Source organism: Anguilla anguilla, chromosome 3 (genome assembly GCF_013347855.1).
Source record: "Anguilla anguilla isolate fAngAng1 chromosome 3, fAngAng1.pri, whole genome shotgun sequence".
Taxonomy (NCBI): domain Eukaryota; kingdom Metazoa; phylum Chordata; class Actinopteri; order Anguilliformes; family Anguillidae; genus Anguilla; species Anguilla anguilla.
The window spans coordinates 6,921,537-6,945,294 of record NC_049203.1 but is presented as its reverse complement, the minus strand read 5'-3'; the positions used below and the strand labels follow the sequence as shown (position 1 = coordinate 6,945,294).

The following is a 23,758-nucleotide window of genomic DNA, read 5'->3' as shown; positions in this document are numbered from 1 at the left end:
CCCCCACACGCACACACATACCACATACACACACACACACACACACACACACACACACACATCCTGCACTGTACCTTTTTCCTTCAAACATCACTACACCCCCCCTACACGCACACACACACACACCACATACACACACACACACACTTTGGGAACCACATACCCTTTGTCCCTTGCAGGTTTGGCTCAGCGGGTGTGTGTCCTGCTGAAATGGTTCCCATGGAGCTGTGATGATGGCGCTCTCCGCACCGCCATTCGGAGAGGGGAGCCTGGCACCTTGGCTTGGCGGTTACCCCCCTCCCCCCACCCCCCCACACCCGATGTCACTTCCTCCCAAGCTCCTCCCGCGTTTCCATCGCCTGGCGCCGCCGCTGTGATGTCACTTCCCGGTTATATTTCTGGAGCTAATCTTTCACACGGCGCGCTGCACCAGCTGGCCCGTGCTTTAGGGAGCCTGCAGACAGATGGAGTCTTAAACACGCCGTGAAGTCTGCCGTGTTGTCAGGATGTTACTCTTCCGATCGCGGACGAGTAAAACTGTTTCAGGCTGATTTTTTTGGGAGGAGGGGAGGGCGGGATTTTCTGGGGTTTCAGTTCTACTCTCAGATCTGATTTCTGACCTTTGTAATACGATCCCCTTTCCAGCATTTTAGCATTGTGACGGCACCAGAGGTGAACTGTTCTTAAAGAATAGACTTTAGCCAGATCGGTGCCAGGACACTGCATGCCTGGTGATGTCACTTCCTGTGTTCACACTAAACCATAATTGGTCTGGCAGGACAGGGGCTGCAAATATGCCTGAAACACCTATGTTGTTTATTGGCTTGTTTCACAAATCGTAGGCAAGATGGAAGATGATTACTGTCATTTCCAGGAGGTTGGTGTGCAGTCATTGGTCACACTTCTTAATAACGCAATGTGAGGTTCAGGTTTAGATTAGGTTCGGCTGTCGGCTCGTGTGTTGGATGAATAGGCACGTAATAGCATATAGGTACTCAGTAATTGCTAAGGTTATTAGTCCAGGGTTCCAACGTAATTACGCCAGTTAAAAAAATCCAATATTGTGGAGTTGCTCGATGAGGACAGGTGATGTGTTTTGGCTGTCAGTTGCGAACAGATTGGATGTTCCTCCGCGCTGGCCCCACCAATAGGCATTGTAATGTGATGTGATGCGATGTGATAATGGGAGACTTGCCCCGGCTTGTTAAAACCCCGACTGGTAACAAATGAATTGTTTTCACAGAATCTTGGCACATACTTTGGGGAATTGGGGGAGGGTGTGGGGTGTGGGGCGTGCGGTGTGGGTTGTGTAGCACTGTATTGGATTTTGAAGCTGGGATTTGCTGAAAGTCTAAAGTGCAAAATGCTCTCCGTATTTTGGAATCTATTACGGGGAACAACTGTGCCTTGTGATTTTAATGTGCAAACTGTGCGGTAATTGCTTCTGTTTTGTTTGGGATAATGCATTTACACAACGCATTCTGGGACTGACAAGATGTCATATTCTGGGACTGGCAATACATATGGTTTTTGTACATAGTATGTGTAAGTGCAGTTTGCCCCTGCCATGAAATATTACAGTTTAACCATGGCTATGATTCAGTAACTGTGGGAAAAGTGGCCTGCCCGCGGTGTGATCTCTTTCCTCAGATTTACAAATGACAAGAAAATGCCTGTAATTTTTCACTTTAGTTGAACTCTTCCCCCCCCCCCCTTTTTTTCTCTCTTCAACAACCACGGATTGTCAAAAATGAATAAAGTGAAAAAGAAGCATTAACAAAATAAAAGAAGAGGAATAAAAATAAAAAAAAACAAGAAAGTTAAACAGATATTAGTTTTTTCTCTTTGCCAAACAGTTATGTGTGTGTATTCCATCGGTATTTCAAGGAAAAAAAAAAAAAGCATTTGTGTGAGCAATCGCCCTCGGGGACTGCGCTGAGTAAAATGCTTTTTTTTTTTTCAAACCCCCCCTCTCTCTCTTCTCTTCCCCCCCTCCCTCCCCCCCACACACCCCACTCGAGAAGTGTTTCTTCTTTGTTTTCACTTATCTACCCCCCTCCTCCTCCTTTGCTTTGGTTTGAACTCCGACATCCCTAGCCACCCCCGGGGATGTCTGTCACAAACTGCAGTCCAACGTTGTGACAATGCTTTTTTTCTTCCCGTGATTTTTATGACCTTCTGTTCTCCTTTCTTTCTTTTTTTTCTGTTTTTCTTCCCTTCAAGGTCTGGCGCACCTGACGTTAAACAGCCAAGGTATGGGTCCATTCTTTTTTGCTTTGGTTTTTTGACCCCCTCCCCCCCCCTTCCCCCTCCCACACCCCATCCACTTTCCTTCCTCCTTTTCTGGAAAACACCCTGCCCCCCCCCCCCCCCCCCCCCCAACCCCCCCACCCCACCGCCATTGATTTCCCCTTTACCTCCTCCTCCTCCCTGCATTATCCTCCGACCACCACCCACCCCCCCTGAAAAAAAAAAACAAGATTGTTTTTTTACCCATCCTTTTCCACTGACCCCCCCTTTCCCTCTCTTTTATGTCATTCCCTCATTTTGTTGTGCTTCCTGCCCACGCTGTTGCGCTTTTTGTCCCTTCACACTGTCCGTACCACCCTTGTCCTGTCCTCTGGCCCACCCACCAGGAGCCTCTTCTCAGACCTCCACGCCCTGGGCTGAAGGTACGGTTTTTTTTTTTCTGCTCTCCCTTCTGCTGCTTGGTTTGGGTGGCGGGCCTTGCACCGCCAATGTGAACGCTGTGTCTTTAAGAAAAAGGTTTTTTTTTTTTTTTTTTTTTTGTAAAAAAGGGCGTCGACAGCAACAGGTGTGCAGAATGAACAGAGCTCATCGCTCTGCTCTCATTCTCATTGTTTGGCTTCTCTGTCTTGTCTCGCTGATGCGTGAAAAACAAGGGGATTAAAAAATAAAAAAAACGATATAACCCATAAGATCAGAAACAACAACAACAAACAAAAAAACAAAACTGAAAAAGGGCAAAGAAACTGATAAAATATTCTGGAGGGCCAACCGCTGCAAGTTGAGTCAGGCGCCCGTCCTGCACATCAGAGTTCAACCGCAATCTTCTCTGATATCCCGCTGTTCTACCGAGCCGAGTTTGGAAAACACCGGACCCTGGCACGCAATAAAAAATACATCGGACGACGGTTTCACCAGCAGCGCGTTCAGCTTCTCCAGTTGGCTTGTTTTTATTTTTATAACCCGGGTCTATTCAGTGCACATAACCTCACCAATTTAAAAAGATGCCATCGACCTGCCAGATGTTGCTTCTGCCTTAGCCAGCTGATCCACTGCTTGAAGCACTGAGCCAGAATGGTATAATTAATTTGATCGGCTGGTGCTGAACTGGCTGGTGCCAGGATCTTTAATGAGAGAGGCTGTAGAAAGTAAATAGGCTTGGTGATTGGTTAGAACAAGAAAATAGCCTTGGTGATTGGTTAGCTTCAGATCAGGGTTAGGAGTCAGTTACATTTTCAATACAGTCAATTTGACAAAAAAAAAAAGAAATTCAATTCAATTCACGAAATGGAAAAAATGGTGATAATGATCTATGAGGATTTCTCTATTTAGGGTTTAAATTCAATTAATTTTGTGAATGGATCGACTGAAAATGGAATTGACACCCCGACCATCTGCAAAATCATTATCTGAATGATTCCAAACCAGTGACAGGAAAACACTTAAACCTTCACCTACGCTGTTTGTTTCCACTGCCTAGATTGACATATCAAAACGTTTTAAAAAACGGATCAACTATAACATGCGTATTATCAAAAATATATACATTTGAATTGCCTCAAATATAATTATGTATAGTCTAACCACAATTTTTTATTTAATTTTAAAAGATTGAATGATACTAATATTGTACTGAATAAAATAGTTGTATTGAACTATGAATAGAAATTGTCATAGTTCTCACTAACTGTCTGACAAAACAAAACTCAGGAAAATATTTTTTCAGCACGTGTCAAGAGAAATACATGAATGTATTGCATACTCCACTTTATAAATAGGTAATTTACCCTAAATTGGAGTACATATTATTTTACTATCCGTTTACTGTCATAATATCATTGCTTGAAGCATCCAAAGAAAGATTTTAAAAAATAAAATTCACTGTCTACATGAACTTGCGCCCACAAGCTGCAAACGTTTTTAGAATATTGGCTGTAAAAAAAATTTTCTGTACATTTTCTTAGCCATGCGATGGGCATTAGCATGTTGTTCAGGTTAAAAGTGTAACATGTTCTATTAATGTCTTAGCTGGCATCCTTTTTATTGCAGATATAATCACATTGGCTCACTCAACAAGTTAACAGTAATAGGGTTGTGATACTGTGATTGAAAGCAAAGGCTGCTTTGTGCATACTTCTGACACTATTAATATCATCCTATATGCAGTAACATCCAGTGCTACTGTCTATACCTCATCAACTTCCTGATGAACCACATGGCCAAGCCACTGGTTCGAAGTCACTGGGAGGTGATCATGTCTTGGTAGATTGATGGAAATACATTCTAGCTGTTGGTGGCTGTTGGTTTGCATAGACAGGGAAGTTGCAAACTTTTCTTTTGATGTGCAGTACATTGTAATGAAAGAAATGGGAGAAAATATGCTTTTAAAAAACTGAAGATATCTTTGCTGAAAGAATAAATAACCAGGTGCCACTATTCTCTCACTATTTTGAAGGTTATTGTGTTCTGGGTCTTTTTAGGTCACATCTTTGAGCAACAAACATCTCTCTCAATTAGAGCTACTTATTTCTGCCAAAGCTTATAACAGAAATACCTCAGAAGGGAAACAAACATTTAGCAGCTTGCCACAAGGCAATTAGCTGTATAGCACCGCACACTCCCCCTCTCTTTGCCATTCTACTTCCACTACTTTTTTGACTAAATTCTGACCTTTATTTGTGTCTCTGTAATTTGTAATTTGTTCTTGTTCTTCAGCCTTTCCCAAAATGTCTCTATTGACAGGAGCCACAGAAAAAATTTATGAGAGACTCCAGAATCAAGTAGTGTCGGAGTGCGTTGACCTTTCTATTGTAAACCCTACCCATACACTGAGTGTGGATGGACGCACTGGTGTAGTGTCAAGGTTTGCTGTACACTCTCCCATGCTCATTAGAGTACTGAAGCTGACTTAATCAAAGGTGAAAACGGATCTGCCTGACCTTCACCAGTATACTGCTGCATTTAGGTGTAGGCATTGCCCCCCTTCTGATGAACTACAAATCCCATCGTGATTTAACGGGACGTTTCATGGGAGTTGAATGCTGCCGCAGCACGCCCTGCTGTAAAAACAGTTGAAAACTCTTTGAAGCTGCAGGCGTGTAATTGAAAGCTTTTTAAGTGGACAGAATAATTGCCCAGCATGTTGTTGTAATTATTGGATTACTCAACTATGGCACGTAGATAACAAACTCCATCTCTCCACCAGCATTAAATTTTAAAAAAATAAACAAACCTTTTTTCATTAGCAAATCAAATCCTTGTTCCTTTTTTAACAGCATTCCTTAACATACCTTTTTGTCTGGTGTTCACTTTTGAAATGTTAGTCGGATTCCTGAACACCAAAACCATTAGAAAGGATCAGAATCCATTTTCTCAGAAGCATCCAGGAAATGAATGGGGAAGATCCGGAGAAGCGTAATTGGAAATTGATCGAACGCATTCTTGCAAAGCGTCGCCACTGTTATGAATATGCACGCCGCTTGAGCATCAAACAGGGCGAGGGTGCCTGGGTTTGATCAAACCGGGCCACTGGCAGTGGACTGGGTCCTGATGCATATTCCTGATGACAGCGACAAGCACTTACCCTCGCGTACATTTATTCATCCAGGAGAACTGGAGACGATTACCGCGAATGCCGCGGCGGTGCTTCGGGGGCAAAGCCGGTTGAGTAAAATTTGTTCGGTCATAAAACACCTCGTCTCCCGCGTTATCGATCCGGAATATCTCAGATTAATGCGGCCGCTCCGCTCCGGTCGGGCCGGGTCCAGCCGGCTCTTTAATAGCTGTGATCGATAAGCCCGTTCGGCTCGGGAGTAAAGCCGGGGATTTGGGCGCGCGGCACACGCGCGGGTTTGCCCAGCTCTCGTCCCCAGACTGTGGCGCGTCGCCGAGCGTTTGGCGGGCGGGCTGAACACCGCGACACCCCCCCCCCCCAACTAACCCCCCCCCCGCCCAGAATGAAACGCTACTCCCCCTTTCTGCTCCACAGTCACACTCAAGCAAGGGCGTAATTTATGGGGGGGGAATAAGGGAGTTACAAACCCTTCCCCCCAATATTACAAAACAGGTCATTTCTTCTTGGGGGGGGGGGATGCCCTTGGAACCCCCTAGACGGTTGTTATCGGGGTCCGTGCAGTGTAGCCAGATCTGATGCCAGGCCTTGCGCTAAACTGGCGCCTTAACAGGATGGGCCACTCGACAGCCCTGAATCATTCCTTTATGAAACGCGAAAACGCTGAAATCTCTAAAGACATGTTTTACAGCGGTGTATATTACCATAAAGCTTATTACACCTTGTTCTGGCAGCCATTATGAACCGCTGTATTTTCCCCGTTCCAACAACGGAACGATTTTTTATCTCTGAATAAATTTCATAACATAATCCTGCGCACTTTACATCTCTTTTTACTGAGATATTACCAATGACAGTACCTCTCCTCCGCGCCAACGTCTATTACATTATTCAATCGTGAGATTTAGTTTTTATCACATTGATATCTGAGCACTACCACCAATTGTTTTAATTACCAGTGTCTTGGCCTGCTGTTACAAAGCAAAAAAACAAAACAAAAAAAAAAAACGTCATTATTTTGAATTATGCATGAGATTTCAATCAGGTGTTGACTTTATATAACGATAGCCAACAACACTGCTTTAATTTCCGCTTTAATTCACAATGACGGTCTGTTATTTGCCTGGTAATCCTAGTTTAATATCTGCACGCACTGAACATTTAATTTGTGTAATACAGCAGATGTTTTCTTAAACTAATGTAAATGCCAAGTAATGCATTAGGGGGAGGTAAATAATTGATTCGTGATAATTGACCATTTAAAATCATTGTGAATCATTGATAGATCTGCTGTGGATCTGCTTTGTTTCTTTTACCAGTTCATGATGCATGTCCACAGTACTCTTCAAACTCAATCCTGGTCAAAGGCAAAAGCAGTTTTTAACAACTGTCTTTATGGAGGAATGGAAATGCCATCGTTTAAAAAATCCAGGAGTAAATCAAGTTTAAATATCAAATGAGACATGGATCTTCAAACAGAAAAAAAGTGTGAATTTTAGTATTGCTTACACAAAGCTTTGAATTAATTTAGTTAAAGTTATGCAAATATGTGCTCTGATATGATCTAAAATTTAAAGGGAATTTAAAATGGACTGATAAAAAGGAATAAATCTTTCCTGAATATGAAAGAAGTATAGCATAGTAACCCATTCCATTACCATTTCACCAGTTTTCACTAGTTCATTGTTGTCTCTCAGACTTCAGTTCAAAATGTAATTGCTATCTAAGGTATCAGATTTGAATCGGATTTCAAAACACCTCTGCATGTGGCTCAAATCCCTTTTGAAGGAATCAGATTTGATCTGGTTTGTGGTTTGGACTGTCCAGCCTGGCTTGTAGAAGATCAGACGGAAATCGGATTTCGGACAAATCAGATTTCAGTTACTTCAAACAGCCAGTTTGAACATAAACTTAATATGGTAAAAACCTTTGGGTCCTTGGCCTCTGATTCCATATTATTTTCAGATACAGATTATATGTGGAAGGTTGCTGAAGGAAAATTAATTAAAGTTTTCCCGATACAGGCTTATGCAGTTAGGACAAGACTTTAAGGGGAGCTATAACTTCCACACGAAAAAAGATTAAGATTCTTTATTTATTTATTTTTATCTTTTCTGCTGCCTTTCATTTCTCCAGAATGTCAAACACAATAATCGCCCACAGTAAGCAGACAAGTGCAGGACTAGACAGACACGGGACCACAGTGCAGACCCCCCACCCCCCCACCCCCCAGTGCCGTACGCACGGCACCACGTAGCGTCCGCGACGTCTGAAACATCTTGATCTGGCACTGCGCATATGGAGGATGAAAATGCAGATTAAAAAAAAAAAAAAAAACTCATACCCCAAGCCCCAAGAGGCATCATCACTCTGCAATATTACACCACCAGATCCATATTCCATGGGCAAATTTGCACTTCTGCCTTGTGATGTCACCCTCACCGGCCATCAGTTCCGCTGTCCGCTGGTGCACGTTTTTCACCACAAGCATTCACTAGTGAAACTGCGGCCCACGTGTTGATCCGTGTATCTGCCCTCTTTCCCTTACTCTACTTTCCGTACTGGCCTCGCGCACGAGTGGAATCGTCCACTGCGAGTTAAGGAAAAAGTTAAAGTAAAAATGCGCTTCACAAACACTCACTCAGTGGTCCCTCCATTTGCAAACAGCATCTTGGTCCACTTCTCAGGGCCAAAATAGCCCGCACTGGCAGAAACTGTACCTATAGGGGGTACAATGGCTTGTCACTGGTACAGTACCCTCAAAGGTACACGCATTTACTGTTTTAGATTAGCATTCTAAGGTACGAATTTGACAGAGCGGGGGAACATTAACTGGAATAGTACCTTAGTGTACATAAACAGGCCCCTGCTGTACCCCATATTCTTCTGATGAGTGAAGGGCTCTGTAAAGGTGTTTGTTTATTCGTTTGTTCATTTATTTATAGCGCGTTATGAATTTGACGATCACTCAACGAAAGCAGTTGCCTCTAATTGTCTAAAAAGAACAAAAATTAGCTTGAATTCATTTCTCAAGATAAGGATAAAACCGCATTGCAGTTTGAAGTAATAGAGCCCTAAGTGCAAATCAAGGTTCGTCAACGTTTCGATCTTGGAAAAACACATGATCGCATACGGTTATTAATGTTCGCCAGGGACATATAACTCCTCGTGTACCACAAGACACTGCAGGTCTCGCTGTCTGTAATGCTCACAAATACAAGCCCTCTGGGGTCATTTTATCTCGCCCTCGTGTTCTTGTTTTAGGCATGTGTGCACTCATAATGTTATATAGCTGATTATGTTCCTTTTTACAACTGGCGGCCAGAAAAAAGGTCACCATGGTAGGAATGCCTCTGCAGCAGGTTCACAACGAGTTTCCATTCCTAAGTTTAAGAGTGAAGTTGTAACTGACTGCACCTTTTGTCCTTTAGGGAGAAAACAGACTTAAATGCAAAATGACAAATGGTGTGAGGACAAATGTAAGAAAATCAGACACGTAACCCGGAGAAAAGTGAACACACATACGTGAACAAAACACACACACCACATACACACACACTCTCACACACACACACTCTCACACACACACACAATTTCACAACACCAGAAATAAGAGAGAAACAAAGCTTCAAAACGTCACTTATAACTCAATAGTCTCTCGAATAAAACATCCAGGATGTTTTGTGTGCTGTATCCGTAGTCTTCAGCTCTTGTGACTTGAGCCCAGAGTGTCCGCAATGCCAGGATTAGCACACAACGACGTCTTGTTTGCATGAACATTAAATACGTCACTTGAACATTGTAAGAGGGCTGGGAGCGTCCATTCAGCATGCAGAAAATGATCCAGATACCACTACCATGTACCTTCTCTACCTGACCAGGATTTCCTAACCCGATTGTTCTGTGTACAGTGAAGTAAAACAATATCATGTCACATTAACAAGAAAAAACACATACCTTTCTCCCTTTCAGTCTTGTTCAGTCCAGCCACTTTAGATTCAGCTGACAGGCATTCAGAAAATACAAGCAATAACATAACTGAGAGTTTATATGTAATGTACTTCTAGTTATTGCTTGTGTTTTGTGAATGCCTTTCTACCGCATCTAGACTGGCTTGATATCTATATAAAGACGTTAGATCTCTATTCCTCTCTTCCAATGCAAGAACAATTTGTTTTTCACTAGCACTAATTTAGACACAGAACATGCTTTATCAGAAAATATTTTCTCACCATTCGTGTATATTCATCGAGGAATACGACATCTGCCCACTCACACTAGATTTGTGTGTAGAGATTGGCAGCTCCAATAGAATGGCATTTCAAACAGTGCCTTGTGGTATAATATCGATTTTTGATCAATGAAGCACAAACAGCATATATTCACTTTCAATTTATTAAACTGTTGGTTTGTCATCAGTAAATGGTCATTTTGAATGTTTAGGTTTTTTCAGAATCAGAATTTGTATATAAATGACCTTTAACATGGAGCTGAATGGTTCTGTAATACTGTCACATTGTGCTAGAATAAGCCCATAAATCCATCCATACAAGACATGTTTATATATAACATGCATTGCAAATATAAACACTATACTTTGCACAATGATTTAAAATAGTGATTGAAATCCTTACACATTTTGTTGCCGTCTGAACTTGTCACTTGACATCATTAAAATTTGAAATGGCACCCAAAATCTACACAATCCGCTCATGATTGATGACAGCGTTTCAATGTTTAAATGATGATGACACAACCGCTGCGATAAATTTTCTTCATCAAGAAAAATCAGGCTTTTAGTCGACGATGGCAGTAAGTGCATAGCCTGTGTTGCGCGTATTGCAATAATATTTGAAGTTAAAAAAAAAACCCGTAAAAGATGAATGAAAAGATAAAACAAAAGCAAAACAAAAAGAAATTGACAGTTGAACAGGAAGTTGAAACCACAGTTGACAGTTGAACCACAACACACAAAAAAAAGCCGCTCTCCCTTTTCAAGGGAAATTTCCTAGGTGACCTTTTCTTTCTGATCCCCTGTGAGTTTTCTCAGAAAGACTTTAATTCTGCAGACATAAAGCCCTAAAGGTGTGTCCGGGATCCATGGCGTGTTTATGCCATGCCGTGGGGCGACATAGCTCAGGAGGTAAGAGCGATTGTCTGGCAGTCGGAGGGTTGCCGGTTCAAACCCCGGCCTGGGCATGTCGAAGTGTCCTTGAGCAAGACACCTAACCCCTAACTGCTCTGGCGAATGAGAGGCATCAATTGTAAAGCGCTTTGGATAAAAGCGCTATATAAATGCAGTCCATTTACATTTAGTTTAGACCACACTGACAGGGGCCAGCTGGTGGAAAGGGCCTGTCTGACATCAGGTCTCCATGGTGAATTCATAATGAATCTCAGAGCGGCAGTTTAAACAAACACAGCTTTAAGAGTCCAGTGGTCTGTGGTTTCACACATGCATACGCGTATTTCAAAAATACCGGTACATTTAAGCAAGATGATTTCTGGACTTAAAGCTTTTCACGTTTACAAAGTGTACAGATTGGGCCTTATTCATCAGCGTGCTTTAAAGGAGGATTTTTTTTTTTTGGATGAGGATTTTGTTCTTGGTTAAAAAATAAAATTTTAAAAAAGAATAAAATTGTCTTGAGGATGCTTGCATCAGATTGAAGAGAATTGCTGAGAAATTCAGTTTAGTTAATTCATTCAAAATGACGGTGCATCCCAATTGTTCTTGAATTGGATATGTGTTCAAGTAATGTGTAATTAGCGTGAATAATCACCTGACAATCCTGTGTAAGGACTTTTGAGTTACAGATATAGACAGCTAAATTGACAAAACATTTAAAGAGATCATTTTAACCAAGAACCTAAGTGGTTCTGTTCACAGTAATTATTGCTCGCTCAAACTAATTCTCAGAAAATGATGTTGTTTGTAGCTAATTCAATAACTCCTATAATGATTTTATATCACACACACACATGCACGCACACACACGCACACACACGCACACACACACACACACACACACACACACAATCACTATCGAGTCAGAATTTTTTGTCAGCATGATCCAGAGAGTATATATTGTACTGCATAGGATACATACACTAGGATGTCAGATTTATTTATTTCTTGCATTACACACCCACATTCTCAGCATAGCAGTTTGTAAAGGTCAGAATTTATGAGAGTAGGTCATGATTTGATTAAATATTGTCAGTGATGATGATGATTATGATCATTATACTAAAATTACCTCCCTGACCTTCTGGGACACTACGGGAGAAATGGACGTCACGGCGACATCAGTGAGTGATTGGCGTTTTGACCGTGAGCGAGCCATTTCCTTTCATCAGGTCAGCGTCAATCACAGGGACTGGCAGGGCCAATCAGAACCCTTGTTAAAGCACACACGTGCCCAATAAGAGCAGCCCTGTTTCACAGCGCTTACTGTGTGACAGGCTGACGGCTTACCCAAAAAACCTTGAGGGATCATGACCACACAGATGTCAAATAATAGTCTTTTGATCTAACAACCTATCAATAAATAGTTTTCTGTGACATTTATTTTTAGAATCATAATTGGCACAAGTCTGTTTATATGTCCATGTTGATTCAGCTCTAACAGAGTATATAGGGGTCCAATCGGGATCATGTGTACTCTGTAAGAGTGGATTTAACTCTGAACATTTTAGTGAGTAGGACAATACATCTAGAGACAATAAGAGGGGGTACAGCACCACTTAATAACAATGTCTTTTTTAATAGGCTCAGATTGTGACAGGAAATAATCTATTGTTTTTTTAAATATATAAAGCAGAGCAGACATTCCATCCTCTTTATTTATTTATTTATTTATTTCCCATTTTATTCAGACGTGGGAAACCAGAGAGGGCTACAGATGGAGATAGAATCGGAGCCCCTGAAAGTTCGGTGGCAGAAAATCGAAACTCTCGCCACACGGGGGGATTCGTGCGCGAAACCGAGGGTCGACTGTCCCGCAGACAGCGCCGCGCGGTCTCCTCGGGAAACGTTAAAGAGGAACCGTCCATTTTAAATACCAGCCGAAACCGTTAAAGATTACGGGCGATCCCCAGCTCAAAACTGAACGAGGGAGGCCCCCCCGCTCAAATGACAAAAAAAGCTGACAACAACCAAAACCAAAATGATTAAAAGCTGCCGGGTCGTTCACAGCATATGGGAGGAGGGCGCGGTCGTGTGGTACAGGAGCATGAGAAGTCATAAAAAACAGGGGTTTTTAAAAGAAAAATAAGGTCGCCTGCGATTTAGACCTTCGCCGTATACGCGGTGTGACCTCACACCAACTTCGGTGCAGCCCACCGTCAGGCTGAATTTGTCGCACCAGTGATTGGGCGACGGAATTTAAATTACCTGATTTTTTTTTTTTTTCACTCTTAAAAAAAAAAAAGAAAGGAAAAGAAAATAATAAGAAAAAAACATGGCGGTGATTTTCTGCTGGAAACATTCGCTCCTCCTCTGGCCCCGTCTGCAATCTCTCCGGCCGCACGGTTCAGTGCTCTTTTTGACGAAGGAGAAACCCATCTCGGTTTGACTGCTGTTTGTGGTCGTCCGGATTCATTGCATGAAATAAACCTCCCGCTTCGGGCTCCTGACCTTTTAAGATCAAATTTCTATTTGCTCCCCTTGGCTGGCCAGTGATAAGGCAATAAAGGTACTGATGGAGAGACCCCTTATCTATTTACTGAATATTACACCTTTTCCTCCAGTCTGGGGCAACTTCCACTCTCAGGCCCCAAACTCAATCTAACTGCAGTGCGGTCTGTCATTAAGTTTACATTACACGTAAGCAGACAATACAAATACGGACACAGACACACACACATGCAGGTACGCACACACACACACCTGCCCACACGCACACACACGCACACACACACACGCACACACATGCACGCACAGGCCCAAACATAAGGGGAGGGGGACACTTCAGGGGCCCCCTCACTGGGTAGGGCCCATGAGAGGACCAAAAGTGCAACAGTGGCGGCCCGCCCTGTACACGAGATATGCACTGCACCCCACCTCTTGCGAAAGGGCCCCTCTTGTGGTCCACCATCTGAAATAAAATTGGGCAAAAAAAACGGGCCCCCAAAAGCTTAGGGGCAGCCCTGCGCTCACACACACAGACACACACAGTCCCGTACTGCTATCCTTATGAGGACTTCCCATTGACTACATTCATTCCGTAACCTCTAACCCTAACCCTAACCCCACCCACTACATGCCTAACCTTAACCCTAACCTTAACCTAATTGTAACCCTAACCCTAACTCCTAACCCTAAAACAGCCTCTTGACCTTGTGGGGACCAGCCAAAGGTCCCCACAAAGATAAATTTTCCTCATCTTTCTATCCTTGTGAGGGCATTTGGTTCCCACAAAGATAGTATTACAAGTTCACACTCACACACACACACACACACGCACACACTCACTCATGAAAAGCCCTTTGAACTAGCTTGAATTTTAAATGAAAAGGACGTTGGATCTCTTTGCTGGCTTTGCTCCCCGAGCGTTCGTGGGCCGGGCCTAATGCTCCTCTGCACGCATGATTTAACAGCAGCTGTAACTTAGAAAGAAGGCCCCCGTGAAATTCTCGCAGGGAGTCACGGAAACGGACGCTACGGAAACGGACGCTGCGGCAACGACGACGCCGGGGAAAAATAGGTCAGAACTAGTCAAAATATTTACCTTTCTCAGCTCAGGACGGGAGCGGCAGCGAGGCATGCTGGGAGCTGTGAGTCATCTGCGACCCTGTTTTGACACTGATGAGGCTGGCTGGGGGCTCCCAGTTGTCCTGATTGCACGTTGGGCCCGGCTAAAGGAGCCTGGACTTCTGCAGAGAGCTCGAGTCTGATCTTACCTGAGGTGCAAATAGAGAGAGAATGCACAGGTACTGTACCTGTCAGGCAGCTCTCAAAACTCCCAACTTGTATTTAAAAATCCAGTTGAATTAATGCATTATCGATATATAATAGTTTACCCTTTGAAAGGATGCATGGCAGTTATTGCACATATTTTTAAAATAGGCACAGATTCTATTAAAAATATATAGCCCTGATCATTGAATAGTAAAATTATGTTTTTTTTTGTTTTTATCAAAAACAAGTATGGACTCTAACACAAACTCCAATCATGTGTGTTTAGAATATCACAATGAATCGCAGCATTGTGATCAAAAATTACAGAATACACAGCATTTCTGGTACAGCTTCCAGGAAGAGGAGCCAATACTATTCCCCCCCCCCCCCCCCCCCCACCCCCCATCCCCACCCCAACACACACACACACACACACACACACACACACACCTCCACCACCTTCTAGTGCTCATTAATTACATAATGAGCTTTGTTCGCCTCTTTAATTGGGCTGACTTGTTTACCCTCCGCTTTGCCTTACCTCCACTGTCCTTTCCTATTGTTTTTCTTATTTAAATTATTTTTTTGGAAGGCACCTTAATTGAACCAGGCCCAGACCACATTAATCTTAGAAGCTGTACTTGTCTACACTTGAAAATTGGACACAGGTCAGGGTTTTACATCCCATAATTACCGTTGCCAAGAAGCCCATGCCGTTGCTGGGGAATATGGATTGCGAGGAACCTTTCCAGGCGCTGGTTGACTAAAGGCAGTTGCCTATTGTCACTGGAGCCAAAGGCCATTAATTATTGAGGTTAGAGTAGCGCAATCAAGCACTGCATCCAAATAAATAAATGAATCAATAAACGCATACAAGCGGGTTTCTCTGGGCTCCAGCACTGAGAGAAATGCATTGTGGGGAGGAACCGATACAGCCGGGTCCACGGTGTGCCGGTACAGGAAAGCGAGTCGATTGCCGAATGATCCTGCGCTCCATCCCCTCCCAACGGGAATTTAAATGGGCGCTCTTCAGTGTCCCGGCTCTGCAGCACAGCCTCGTTCTGGATATGCACCTCGACCCTCCATCGAAAAACAGGGGTGCTCCTGTGCGATTGAGCATCCTGTGATACAAACATGCTAAAAAATCTCCCGGGAATCGGAGCTCCAAGACATATCTTCAGTCATTCGGAAATTAGTTTATGGCCGTGTTTCATCGGGTCTTAATAGTCAGAGCTCCTGTAAAGACGTTTAGATTCTGCTCTGAACCCAAGAGCCGAACGCTGAGCGGCTTAACGTTGCTAGAGGTGATATCCTTTAATGTTCTCGCTCAGTTAAAACAAAGAGCCCACAGAAATTGCAGCCTTAACGAGTAATATTTCCCGCGTAGTAAAACATGGTGAAAATGTGTTCCTGGTGGAATTAAATAAAATCTAGTGAAGAGGAAAAAAAGAAGAAAAAAAGACTCTGGAGAAGGAGCCTTTCAACATTGAAAATTAAGAGACAGTTCATCTATCTGCAGAGTGATTCAAAGGTCTAACCAGATGGTTTTAGAAAGCGTGTTGGCTAATATATTAAATACCCCTTAATGTTTAAATGGAGAAAAATGTCTCAAAAACTGGTGAGGTTAGCTGAAAGAAAGTTCACAGTAAAAGTATTTGTTGTTAAATCAATTATGTTGATTATGATAGAGTGCATTTGGCCTGGTCTTGGACTCATTTAAACTCTATGGGAGTTAAATGAACACTGTGAATGTAATTGTGTGTTAAAGTCAAAACTTTGACTTTAGATCACAAATGCCAAAGCACATTATTGCAAAGTGTGTGGTGGTCTGACACATGCATCATCCAGAAGTGTTCATTTTATCCTCTGATGATGCATTCCAAGACTAAATCGTTGCTTAAAATAGTTAATGGTCACAAGCCAAACTAACTCTTACTGTAGCTCAGATATTCAAAACATTTTTTTCATTTACAAACAGAATTTTACGGTTTTTATCTGTACATCATCTTCAGTGGTTCATAGATATTCTAGAATACTGTTACAGTAAAATAACATTCAAGAACAAAAAGTGCATATGCTGCATTTGTATAAAGGAAAACATAAATTGAAAGTCAAAGATGATAAAATATTTTGAATGTGTTAAATCAACTCTGATGAGGTACTCTTGATCCCTACTGGACTCATATAACTCAGTTAGAGTTGAATTCACACAGTTCCAACAGATGCCTGGTCTGTGTGTTTCACCTAAAGGGGCACTCCCATAATTCTGTAGAATATGCATGTTTATCATGTACTGTAACTGTTACAACATAACAACTGAGGATGTCCCTGGAATTAAGGCATACATCAACTCAGGCATCTACTGTAAGACATGACACAAAAAAGTAAAGTATTTTAATTTTTAATTATAACATGAGTGTCGGATGAGAAAAAATGTGTTACAATGAAAATCTTTTTCAAAAATACTATTTATTTTGTTTTCATTGAATGTCCCTTGTGGTTCCAGCTTTTGATTCATTCTTGAGATTGAGACCACCGAAGCATGTGCCCTACAGAGGACAAAAAAAAGAACTGTGGAATTGCCATAGGAGGTTAAATTGGGAGAGGAAGTTGCAAGCATGAAATCGTTTTTTATATTTATTTGCTCTGTAAACACTCTTCTTCAGGATGTCGGGGTGGCTCGTATTTTACTTACAGGTGTCTGGATGCCTGCTGAGTCAACCTGGGTTAATTAGCTTGCCTAACTCCGACACAACTTGCAAGGACAACTTGCACCAGGGAATTCCACCTAAGCCCTCCAACCAAACTGAAGATCAGGGGTTGATCGCATATAGCTATTTGAAGCCAATCGAAAGAACTATTTTGCTTTTGAGGCAAGAATAACGCAGGTCAGCTTAAAATTCCTACATGTTCATTTTCGGCAGTCAAATACACTTGAATTCAGTATGATGCAAGCTTTAAACCAGTGAGATGGTTTTGCTAGTTTAGTAAAGAATTTTAATGAACAATTAAAATTAGCTTACGCTCGCTCACTACCAGCAACTCTAAGAAAAATCTATAACTATAATCTATAGATCTATGTCTATAACTGCTGTATAGATGTTGTGCTGCTACAAGCCAACAGGTCACATTGCTGCTCGTTTTCTTTATTGCAAGATCTTCACAATATGCAAGAAAAAAAAACTGTATCCCCCCCCCCCCCCCCCAGCCATCTGCGCCCCTGCCATAAACATATGAAGTCTCCCTGTGGCATTAATGCCCTGTCGCCAAGGTCACCTGCCTGAGAAACCTCAATGAAATAAGTAACGGGGTGGAAACGTGATACAGCGGCTGAGCAGTGTTCAAATCCTCCAGTAGGTAGGGCACCGCTGGTTCACCCCACAGGCTAAGGTATTTAACCTTGAGTGGCTTCAGCGCCCGCCCGGATGGTGCGTACGCAATGTGGGCCACATGTGTCACCTTGAGTTTGGGCGTCAGATAAAACAATATTAATGCAGAAATAAATAAATAAATAAATAAATAAAAGATTACAGCTCCCACGTGGACCGCACCTCTGTGAAGTATCGCACCTTTTCCACCTGACACTAAAAAAAAAAAAGAAAAAAAACCTCCGCTATCCCCATCCATTCGGTATTGACTGGTTCCTAACTGGGCCAGCAGTGGATCATTCGAACACGCTCCGGGGGAGAAGCGCTTTGAGCACGATCCATAGTGCGCGCCATATAAGAATCAATGGCCTGCACCTGGGGATATCAATTACCCAGAAAATGTGAAAGGTGTGTTTAATATTCTTATTAAAGATAAGTGTGAACTTTATCCAGTAATGTTTCATTAGATGAGGGCCTTGTAGTGGACACCATTCACATTATGTGAGATATATATATATATATATATATATATATATATATATATATATATATATATATATGTGCGATATTCTAGTGGATTGTTTTGGCTGGCTTCTCCAAATTCTATAGCTGCCAGCTACCTCATTTTTATCTTATTCCTGAAAAAAATTAAGGAGGAAGCATGTTTCATATCTGAATACCATTAAATTGTCCATTATCTGAGTCTTAAAGTGTGATGATTTGTAATGCTTTATGAATTCCACAAGAACTGTTTAATAATAATAGCATGATAGTTATGTAAATCTTTCTATGCAGTTTATTAACATGCTTGTACGTGGCATCATGCTGTTACTTCTGTGTCTGTTAGACCTTCATCATCCTAACACCATCTTGCATTTAGATGTTATTAAATTAAGCAGTAAGAGTATGTTTACATACCGTTCATTCACTTATATAGGGGCACTTTCTGAGCTTACTTTAGTACAGTTATGCCCTAATTCCTCTGTCTTTACTGATGCAGTTTCATTTAATTCAATTCAGTTTCATTTGTATTGCACTTCTCACAGAGACTCATGTTTAACAGGGAAGCAGGAAATATGAAAGTTGAGGGGCGGGGTTGGAGTGGTCCTTGACCATAGGGCATGAGGTGTGAGATCACAAATAGTGTGACTTAACCGGACATTCTAATGCTGATGTCACAATCACTACTGGTAACTGAAAGCACCAGGGTTCTAGAACACTGACTTAGAAATGTGAAAGAAACGTGAAAAAAGACACTCTTCAAAGCATTACATACTGATTAAACGACGGCACAATACTGACTTTATAAAAACTGTTCACAACTTCATGTATTGACCCAAAGCCTAATTCAATCTAGCTAACAAAATTGATTGTCTTTCAAACAAATTTGAAGTGTTATATTTATTATTTATGTAGCATCATGCTTAGAGGACACCAGAAAGAGCAGAATGTGCTGAACTGAAGTTGTTTCACACGGGAACCTTCAAAGGACTAATGGTAGCTATAAAAGCACCTGAAATGCTTGCAGAAACTGGAAAATCTGTAAATCCAAGATTATTTCTCATTCGGGAGGTGCATAAACCTGGCTAATCTAACTGGCCGCGTCAGCCACTATCCACATCTGTTGGCTCTCCGTATTTTAAGGAAAAATATGTCCCAAGAACCGGCAGAACGTCCGTATGTCACAATTGCTCTCTTTCCTCCTTCATCTAAGGATGTTCAGTGAACAGCTGTAAAGCACTTTACTACTTGAAACCGTAATCCAATATGCGGTCATCATTACATTTCATTAAATAACGGTCATTAAGCACCGTTATCCACAGTGACTTACGAAAGTGGAGAACACTAACGGCAGCGCTAGTCTCAGGACGGCAAAAAGTGTGACTTCACCATGAAGGCACAGCCGGTCCATTTATAATCAATAAGCGTAACGTTCGCTGAACATTTCCCCTGTCTGCGTCGGGAGAATGCGGCATAAGGGCCACCTGTTCGCAAAATAAATATCCTAATGTGGTCATGAATCAAGATCAGAAGCACATCATCCGAGCCCTTGTTGCGTATAAACAAATGCCACAGCTCCAGTTTATCTTTTGTAAAAAAATAAAAAATAAAATACTCACCAAAGCACTTGAGGCTACGTGAAGGATTCCGTTTGCCCTTCACCGATGTTGTATTTGTCATTTCTGCACACGGTCTCATTATGTCAGTACAGTTTCTGCTGTGAAACCTTTTAAGCCGCAACGCGTTATGAACGAAAAAGACTCGTTGCTTAGCCTTGACACGGCATGAAAGGAAGAAAAAACGGACACCAGCCCCTGTCCTTTGGTCAGCTACTTGTAAGAATTATTTCAGGATTTAAAAAAAAAAAAAAAAAAAAACATTCATTTCAAAAGCGATTTGTTAGATCGTGTTTGACCAATCCTTTTGAATTTGCCTAAATGGCCTTCAGACTTCGAGAACGGGTCTGGTTATTTGATTTTGTCGGCGCTTCCCTCAGATGTGCCTTCGCAAAGTGGCCTACATATTTACACAGTGCTCAGCTGAGCCAACAATGTAACAGTCTGATAGGAACAAATTAACCGTATAATTTAGCAAATTCAATAGCGTACAGTATCTGGTTAGTATCATGCAGATTAGCAGAATGTGTGGAGATGGTGGATAAAATAAGGAAAGGCGCAGCTTATTGCTCTGTGGTTTCTTATTCCTTAGCGCCCGTTGGAGCGTGTCAGGCAAAGCAATGAGCCAAACAGAATAGCATTATGGAGCTGTTTGAACGCGTTTCGTAGCGAGCAGGTAACAGGACAGAAGCCATTAAGCATGCCGCGAGCGCAGCAACCATCGCCAAGGGAGACCAAGGTTTACGCACGCAGAAAGCCGCGGTGCGGACTAAATATTCATTTGGATTTTTTTCACAGATAACAATTAAACAAATAAGACAATTTGGAATGATACCCAGTGAAGGTTAGCGCTGTGTGAAACCCGACGGGACATCAGTAGGCTAATATCAGAAGTCACATGACAAATCACTACGTACAGTACTTAAAAATAACATAAAAATGTAAAATTCAAAAGGGCAGCGAGCAAGTGACATATAAAAAATTTTGTTGTGTGTGTGGGCCGAGGCACTGTGAAGCGAAGGTTAGGCTTTTTAGTGAAGATTCTTTTTAAATTCAGGTTTCAAACCAACAGTTCCACTAGTAGTATTAGTACTGAATCCTTGGAAGTGGCTCCTGCATAAAGAGTTGTTTAATTAATGTGGCCTTTTTTGTGTTCATATTAAAGAAACGAATGATCCACCAACAGAATTGAACTTTTGTTTGAATTGTTGTCACTACCAACAGTGCAAGTATAATACTCTGGGTACTACAGGAGCCGTGCTGTGTTGGGCCTTCTTGTGTAATGTCCCGTAAAGCTCGATTAGACGCAGTTTTAGTGTCTGAGAAGGTCAGGGCAGAAGACTATGGTCAGTGTCCAACCTCTGGGTGAATCTGTGTGCGGGGGCATCCATAGACATAGTCCTCTCTGCAGCAAAGAGATTTTTTTAACATGGGGTGAAGATCATGAACCTTCTATGAACCTTTTATTAATTTATGATTGGTATTGACCTTGCCTTTTAAGGTTATATATGCACCCATGGTGGGCCTTTGAAATGTGGCCTTCATTACAGAACCAGCAGAACTTTTAAACCACAGCTTTGTTACGAACCCTCGCTAACCACTTTAATTCCATAAACATTATGTAGGATTTTAATTACGGTGACACTTTACTTGAACCTGTGCCATCAAGCTGAAATCACACTGTCTGAAACATGACATAAACACCTCGCATAACTGTTTATGACAGCGCATTACCCCTTGCGATAGATGCCATTACACTGACATTATCATTGCAGTCACTTTGTGGCAGTTGTTTTGAAATCTGTTTGGTACAATTCATTGAGTGCATTGTGACAGCGATGGGATGCTTCTCATGAGCTGTAGTACATGGTCTTGGCTGGCAATGTCAGGTGTTATGGCCTTGCTCATGACAGCATGGTACAGCCTTTGTGGCAGTGGTAACCAACCCTGTACCTGGAGATCTACTGCTCTGTAGGTTTTCATTTCGACCCTAATTTGGTGCGCCTGTCTCTACTTATCAGGAACTCGACCAGATCTCTAGTTGTCGAGTGAGGTTCTCCTTGTTAGGGTTGGAGTAAAAAAAACTACAGGATCTCCAGGAACAGGGTTGGCTACCACTGCTTACTGGTGTATTGCTCAAGTAAAGTGTTATCGAGAACATCAGTTTTTTTCGATAGTTTTTAGTCATGTTCCATTTTTTCCCCTCCCCATGTCAGGTGTTAGTTACTGCCTGCGAGAGCCGGGTGGAACCTGGCAGTTCAAACAGGAACAGGAACCTGACCAAAATAAATCAGCAGCAAGTAGAATATTTTCTTCTCTCCAGCCTCGGAGCGAAAAGAAATGGCTCTTGTACATTCAAGTGCCAACTGGTACCTGACTGTTAAAGGAGGCGCAGTGAAAGCTGATTATCATAAACAGCCCCGAGGAAGCCGACTAAGTCAATCAGAAGCTTTGGTTCATAGCCAGCAGGAAGCCAGTTCGCAAGGTGCGCTACCTTTCATCAGGTGCAAAATGGAATCCGGAGATAAGTGTGCGTGTCCTGTGGGCAGATGTTTGCAGTTTTACAGCAGCTGTTTTGCAGATGTGTTGCTCAAATTTAGAAGAGGCATATGCTCTAGTGGCCACTAAATCCCAAACACCTTGCAGCAGTCTCTGGACACATATGTGCACATATATACAAATATATTTTCATGTATTGCATGAATGAAAAAGTGTCTATTTCTCTGAGGTCATGTACATACTGCAACGGTGTCCATACTGTTTGTTTCCTTATATTTGAATGGCACCTGTATGGGGGAGTAGCGCCTTGTTAGGGGTGTGTGTGTGTGTTTGAGAAAGAGAGGGGGGTGAGGGAGAGAGAGAGAGAGAAAGAAATTTGCAAGTTCTACTGATTCACTGATACACAGTGAACTGTGATATTATCTCTGAGGTGAAAAGGTATAGATTGTTATTTAGTTGTTGCCAGAAAGTAGTCTAAAACTGGTGGTAGAAGAAATAAAAATGTGAGGAATTCCTTCTTTTCATTTTTGTATCAAATCCTCTTTTTGTGCAGGTCTGATGACTCAGGGGTGTCTTAGGTCTATGGCCAAAGAAAACCTCCAGTTTCTTGGTAAACGAGGCACAGGAAGATAATCCATTTTTTGTTCTCTGCAGAGAACGAAGAAAATGACTCAGACAGTGTTGCAGGCCTTCAAATAGAGTAGAGAGGGGCTTTGCTTTAACTGACAAAAAATACTGCGGTAACGGCAAGCTATCCAAGTCTGTTGTGTGGAACCCTGGGAAACCTGTGGAATACTTTTAGAAGCCCAGAATGCCGCTCTTCGTAGTTTTATAAGCCTCGTGATGTTTAATTAGCCAGACATTTTTAGCGAGAGTCTCCAGGCGTCTTCCAACCTCCATAACACTTCTGATTGTCTTAATCAGTATATTCGTTTAAATAATTATCTGCTAAGGAACTAAGCCGAATTACGTCCAACGGAGCAAATAATTAAATCAATAAAGCAAAAATTGAATAACTCTTTTGGAATTAATCCCGGAGACGATATCCGTGTAT

The 23,758-nt window shown here is 42.0% G+C and overlaps 1 protein-coding gene and 1 long non-coding RNA gene across 4 annotated transcripts in view; one reads left to right on the top strand and one right to left on the bottom strand.

Moving 5' to 3' along the window:
• LOC118222868 overlaps positions 1–20,822 on the bottom strand; it is a 27,503-nt gene extending 6,681 nt beyond the window's left edge. Inside the window, exons 1-2 of the long non-coding RNA XR_004764345.1 lie at positions 20,209–20,822; positions 14,551–14,722 (exon numbers count right to left, since the gene is read on the bottom strand). This is a non-coding gene — a long non-coding RNA (uncharacterized LOC118222868). The remainder of the gene's footprint in view (positions 1–14,550; positions 14,723–20,208) is intronic.
• The window catches only part of nrxn2b (neurexin 2b), a 631,318-nt gene that overhangs the window by 169,083 nt on the left and 438,477 nt on the right, over positions 1–23,758 (top strand). For 2 of the 3 annotated variants that reach the window (XM_035408765.1, XM_035408763.1), the window contains exons 5-6: positions 2,224–2,253; positions 2,637–2,672. In XM_035408765.1, coding sequence (XP_035264656.1) covers positions 2,224–2,253; positions 2,637–2,672 — 66 coding nt within the window. The remainder of the gene's footprint in view (positions 1–2,223; positions 2,254–2,636; positions 2,673–23,758) is intronic. The other variant, XM_035408766.1, reaches the window with a different exon arrangement.